At 60.4% G+C, this 6,247-nt stretch overlaps 1 protein-coding gene across 1 annotated transcript in view; it reads right to left on the bottom strand.

Annotated features, from left to right (window-relative positions):
- Nucleotides 1–253: 253 nt before the first annotated feature.
- The window catches only part of LOC144678502 (la-related protein 4-like), a gene marked incomplete at its 5' end in the record, with an annotated part of 11,145 nt that continues 5,151 nt past the window's right edge, over nucleotides 254–6,247 (bottom strand). The window contains 2 exons of the mRNA XM_078538265.1: nucleotides 254–367; nucleotides 3,800–4,021. Of these exons, the coding sequence (XP_078394391.1) occupies nucleotides 260–367; nucleotides 3,800–4,021 (330 nt within the window). The remainder of the gene's footprint in view (nucleotides 368–3,799; nucleotides 4,022–6,247) is intronic.

The raw sequence follows: 6,247 nt of genomic DNA, 5'->3' as shown, positions 1-6,247 counted from the left end.
GAGGGAGAGAGAGAGACTGAGGGAGAGAGAGAGAGAGAGAGAGAGAGAGAGAGACTGAGGGAGAGAGAGAGACTGAGGGAGAGAGAGAGACTGAGGGAGAGAGAGAGAGAGAGAGAGGGAGAGCGCAAACCCTTTCTAGTTCCACGATCCCCTCACGCACTGTCCCGCCTGAACAGTGCTCACCACAACCCCACCCCACCCCAGCCCAGCCCAGCCCCTCTCCCCCCTCAGCAGCCCCCCGCTCGGTACCACCGGCTTCTCACCTGTTCCTGTAGTCAGGCCGAAGGATGCACTGTGGTGAGGAACTGCTTTTGTAAGCCCCAGCCGAAGAGAATCCATTCACAAAGGGGCTGTTCGGGAATGGTGCCTGGGGAGGTTCACAAATAAACAACAGCAGTTAGACACGGGAGGGAGGGAGGGAGGGAGGGAGGGAGGAGTTACTATGGGACGCACAGTCAGGCTGAGAGACTGCGAGGCCGTGGAGGAGGTCAGGAGAGGATGGGATGAGGCCATGGAGGGAGAGGGAGAGCGGGGGATAGGGGGAGAGCGGGGGATAGGGGGAGAGCGGGGGATAGGGGGAGAGCGGGGGATAGGGGGAGAGCGGGGGATAGGGGGAGAGCGGGGGATAGGGGGAGAGCGGGGGATAGGGGGGAGAGCGGGGGATAGGGGGAGAGCGGGGGATAGGGGGAGAGCGGGGGATAGGGGGAGAGCGGGGGATAGGGGGAGAGCGGGGGATAGGGGGAGAGCGGGGGATAGGGGGAGAGCGGGGGATAGGGGGAGAGCGGGGGATAGGGGGAGAGCGGGGGATAGGGGGAGAGCGGGGGATAGGGGGAGAGCGGGGGATAGGGGAGAGCGGGGGATAGGGGGAGAGCGGGGGATAGGGGGAGAGCGGGGGATAGGGGAGAGCGGGGGATAGGGGGAGAGCGGGGATAGGGGGAGAGCGGGGGATAGGGGGGAGAGCGGGGGATAGGGGAGAGCGGGGGAGAGGGGGAGAGCGGGGGAGAGGGGGAGAGCGGGGGAGAGCGGGAGAGGGGGAGAGCGGGGGAAGGGGAGAGAGGGGGATAGGGGGAGAGCGGGGGATAGGGGGAGAGCGGGGGATAGGGGGAGAGCGGGGGATAGGGGGAGAGCGGGGGATAGGGGGAGAGCGGGGGATAGGGGGAGAGCGGGGGATAGGGGGAGAGCGGGGGATAGGGGGAGAGCGGGGGATAGGGGGAGAGCGGGGGATAGGGGAGAGCGGGGGATAGGGGGAGAGCGGGGGATAGGGGGAGAGCGGGGGATAGGGGGAGAGCGGGGGATAGGGGGAGAGCGGGGGATAGGGGGAGAGCGGGGGATAGGGGAGAGCGGGGGATAGGGGAGAGCGGGGGATAGGGGGAGAGCGGGGGATAGGGGGAGAGCGGGGGAAGAGGGGGAGAGAGGGGGAGAGAGGGGGAGAGAGGGGGAGAGAGGGGGAGAGAGGGGAAGAGGGGGGAGAGAGGGGGAGAGAGGGGGAGAGAGGGGGAGAGAGGGGAGAGAGGGGGAGAGGGGAGAGAGGGGGAGATGGGGAGAGCGGGGGAGCGGGGGAGCAGGGGAGAGCAGGGGAAAGCGGAGAGCGGGGGAGAAGGGAAGAGTGGGGAGAGGGGAGAGCGGGGGGAGGTGGGTGGGCAAAAACTTGGCAAATGGAATCTAATGTGGGAAAATGTGAGGTTCTGCACTTTGGCAGGAAGAATAGAGGAGCTGAATATTATTTAGATGGAGAAAGGCTGCAGAAAGCTGCAGCACAGAGGGATTTGGGGGACCTCGTGCATGAATCTCAAAAAGCCAACATACAAGTTCAGCAGGTCATAGGGAAGGGAAATGGGATGTTGGCCTTTATTTCAAAGGGAATGGAGCATAAAAATAGGGAAGTCTTGCTAAAACTATACAAGGCACTAGTTAGACCACACCTAGAATACTGAGAACAGTTTTGATCCCCTTATCTAAGGAAAGATATACTGGGCGTTGGAGGCAGTCCAGAGAAGGTTCACTAGGTTGATTCCGGGTATGGAGGGATTTTCTTATGAGAGGTTGAGTAGGTTGGGCCTGTGCTCATTGGAGTTTAGAAGAATGAGAGGCGACCTTATTGAAACATATAAGATTCTTAGGGGGCTTGACAGGGTAGATGCTGAGAGGTTGTTTCCCCTTGTGGGAGAGTCTAGGACCAGAGGGCATCATCTCAGAGTAAGGGGGTCGTCCATTGAAGACAGAGATGAGAAGGAATTTCTTCTCTCAGAGGGTAGTCAGTCTGTGGGATTCTTTACTGCAGAGGGCTGGAGAGGCTGGGTCCTTAAGTATATTCAAGGCCGAGATAGACAAATTTTTAATCAGTCCGGGAATCAAGGGTTATGGGGAAAAGGCAGGAAAGTGGAGTTGAGGATTATCAGATCTCATTGAATGGTGGAGCAGACTCGATGGGCCGAATGGCCTACTTCTGCTCCTACATCTTATGGCTTTTTATTTATGGTTTATGGTGAGAGGGGGAGAGCGGGGGAGGGGGAGAGCGGGGGAGGGGGAGAGCGGGGGAGGGGGGAGAGCGGGGGAGGGGGGAGAGCGGGGGAGGGGGGAGAGCGGGGGAGGGGGGAGAGCGGGGAGGGGGGAGAGCGGGGGAGGGGGGAGAGCGGGGGGGAGAGGGGGAGAAGGGGAGAGCGAGAGAGGGGGAGAGCGAGAGGGGGGAGAGAGAGAGCGAGAGAGAGAGCGGGGGAGCGGGTGAGCGAGAGAGTGGGGGAGCAAGAGAGCAGGAGAGCGAGAGAGCGGGGGAGTAAGAGAGCGGGAGAGCGAGAGAGTGGGGGAGCGAGAGAGCAGGAGAGCCAGAGAGGCGGGGGAGCGAGAGAGCGGGGGAGCGAGAGAGCGGGGGAGCGAGAGAGCGGGGGAGCGAGAGAGCGGGGGAGCGAGAGAGCGGGGAGCGAGAGAGCGGGGAGCGAGAGAGCGGGGGAGCGAGAGAGCGGGGAGCGAGAGAGCGGGGGAGCGAGAGAGCGGGGAGCGAGAGAGCGGGGAGCGAGAGAGCGGGGGAGCGAGAGAGCGGGGGAGTGGGAGAGCGAGAGAGCGGGAGAGCGAGGGGGGAACGAGAGAGCAGGAGAGCGAGACAGCGGGAGAGCGAGAGAGCGAGAGAGCGAGAGAGCGGGAGAGCGAGAGAGCGAGAGAGCGAGAGAGCGAGAGAGCGAGAGGGGGGAGAGGGGGAGAGCGAGAGAGCGGGAGAGCGGGAGAGCGAGAGGGGGAAAGCGAGAGAGCGGGAGAGCGAGAGGGGGAAAGCGAGAGAGCGAGAGAGCGGGAGAGCGAGAGGGGGAGAGCGGGAGAGCGGGAGAGCGAGAGGGGGAAAGCGGGAGAGCGGGAGAGCGAGAGGGGGAAAGCGAGAGAGCGGGAGAGCGGGAGAGCGAGAGAGCGGGAGAGCGGGAGAGCGGGAGAGCGAGAGAGCGGGAGAGCGGGAGAGCGAGAGAGCGAGAGAGCGGGAGAGCGGGAGAGCGGGAGAGCGAGAGAGCGGGAGAGCGGGAGAGCGAGAGAGCGGGAGAGCGGGAGAGCGGGAGAGCGAGAGAGCGGGAGAGCGGGAGAGCGAGAGAGCGAGAGAGCGGGAGAGCGGGAGAGCGGGAGAGCGGGAGAGCGGGAGAGCGGGAGAGCGAGAGAGCGGGAGAGCGGGGCTCAGAGACGGGGGAGAGGGAGCCCCAGAGCGGGGCAGAGCGACACTGAGAGACTGAAAGAGGAAGAGACCAGGAGAACGAGAGAAGGCCGGGGGGAGGGGTTTCCACTCTGTTTCTCAGCCGGCAGTGTACCTGCTCTGTCCAGTCCTTACCAGGGGAGTCTCAAAATACGGCTGGCTGGGTGACCAGGTTTGGGGGAGAAGGCTGTAGAGTGGGTACTGCTGCTGCGGGCTGTAGACAGGCTGCATGAACAGCGGGGAGGCATACTGCTGCTGGCTCTGGGGCTGCTGGGGGTAAAGGTTCGAGTCCAGCACTCTGTATCCATTCTTGGGGAAGAAAGTGTTGATCGCGATAGGCTTCGCCTTGATCCTCGCCTGCCAGGAGAGAGAGAGAGAGAGAGAGAGACACACAACACGAGATCAGGAGGCAGCATGTTAAAGACTAACCTCACCCTCAATGTCCAGGCGAGGGGGAAATGTGACCCAGCCCACAGGAACCAAATTACCATTCACACTTACCCCCAATATAAACCACTTCCTCACTGACTCCCACACCCAACATAAACCCCATCCCCACTGACTCCCTCACCCAACATAAACCCCATCCCACTGACTCCCTCACCCAACATAAACCCCATCCCCACTGACTCCCACACCCAACATAAACCCCATCCCCACTGACTCCCTCACCCAACATAAACCCCATTCCCACTGACTCCCACACCCAACATAAACCCCATCCCCACTGACTCCCTCACCCAACATAAACCCCATCCCCACTGACTCCCACACCCAACATAAACCCCATCCCCACTGACTCCCTCATCCAACATAAACCCCATCCCCACTGACTCCCACACCCAACATAAACCCCATCCCCACTGACTCCCACACCCAACATAAACCCCATCCCCACTGACTCCCACACCCAACATAAACCCCATCCCCACTGACTCCCTCACCCAACATAAACCCCATCCCCACTGACCCCCTCACCCAACATAAACCCCATCCCCACTGACTCCCACACCCAACATAAACCCCATCCCCACTGACTCCCTCATCCAACATAAACCCCATCCCCACTGACTCCCTCACCCAACATAAACCCCATCCCCACTGACCCCCTCACCCAACATAAACCCCATCCCCACTGACTCCCACACCCAACATAAACCCCATCCCCACTGACTCCCTCATCCAACATAAACCCCATCCCCACTGACTCCCACACCCAACATAAACCCCATCCCCACTGACTCCCACACCCAACATAAACCCCATCCCCACTGACTCCCACACCCAACATAAACCCCATCCCCACTGACTCCCTCACCCAACATAAACCCCATTCCCACTGACTCCCACACCCAACATAAACCCCATCCCCACTGACTCCCACACCCAACATAGACCCCATCCCCACTGACTCCCTCACCCAACATAAACCCCATCCCCATTGACTCCCTCACCCAACATAAACCCCAACCCCATTGACTCCCACACCCAACATAAACCACATCCCCACTGACTCCCTCGCCCAACATAAACCCCATCCTCACTGACTCCCACACCCAACATAGACCCCATCCCCACTGACTCCCTCACCCAACATAAACCCCATCCCCATTGACTCCCTCGCCCAACATAAACCCCAACCCCATTGACTCCCACACCCAACATAAACCACATCCCCACTGACTCCCTCGCCCAACATAAACCCCATCCTCACTGACTCCCACACCCAACATAAACCCCATCCCCACTGACTCCCACACCCAACATAAACCCCATCCCCACTGACTCCCACACCCAACATAAACCCCATCCCCACTGACTCCCTCGCCCAACATAAACCCCATCCTCACTGACTCCCACACCCAACATAAACCCCATCCCCACTGACTCCCACACCCAACATAAACCCCATCCCCACTGACTCCCTCACCCAACATAAACCCCATCCCCACTGACTCCCTCATCCAACATAAACCCCATCCCCACTGACTCCCACACCCAACATAAACCCCATCCCCACTGACTCCCACACCCAACATAAACCCCACACCCAACATAAACCCCATCCCCACTGACTCCCACACCCAACATAAACCCCATCCCCACTGACTCCCTCACCCAACATAAACCCCATCCCCACTGACTCCCACACCCAACATAAACACCTTCCCCACTGACTCCCTCACCCAACATAAACCCCATTCCCACTGACTCCCACACCCAACATAAACCCCATCCCCACTGACTCCCACACCCAACATAGACCCCATCCCCACTGACTCCCTCACCCAACATAAACCCCATCCCCATTGACTCCCTCGCCCAACATAAACCCCAACCCCATTGACTCCCACACCCAACATAAACCACATCCCCACTGACTCCCTCGCCCAACATAAACCCCATCCTCACTGACTCCCACACCCAACATAGACCCCATCCCCACTGACTCCCTCACCCAACATAAACCCCATCCCCACTGACTCCCTCGCCCAACATAAACCCCATCCCCACTGACTCCCTCGCCCAACATAAACCCCATCCCCACTGACTCCCACACCCAACATAAACCCCATCCCCACT

The sequence above is a fragment of the Cetorhinus maximus genome, unplaced genomic scaffold (genome assembly GCF_964194155.1).
Source record: "Cetorhinus maximus unplaced genomic scaffold, sCetMax3.hap1.1 HAP1_SCAFFOLD_4468, whole genome shotgun sequence".
NCBI classification, from domain to species: Eukaryota; Metazoa; Chordata; class Chondrichthyes; order Lamniformes; family Cetorhinidae; genus Cetorhinus; species Cetorhinus maximus.
This window is presented reverse-complemented; position numbering and strand designations above follow the sequence as displayed.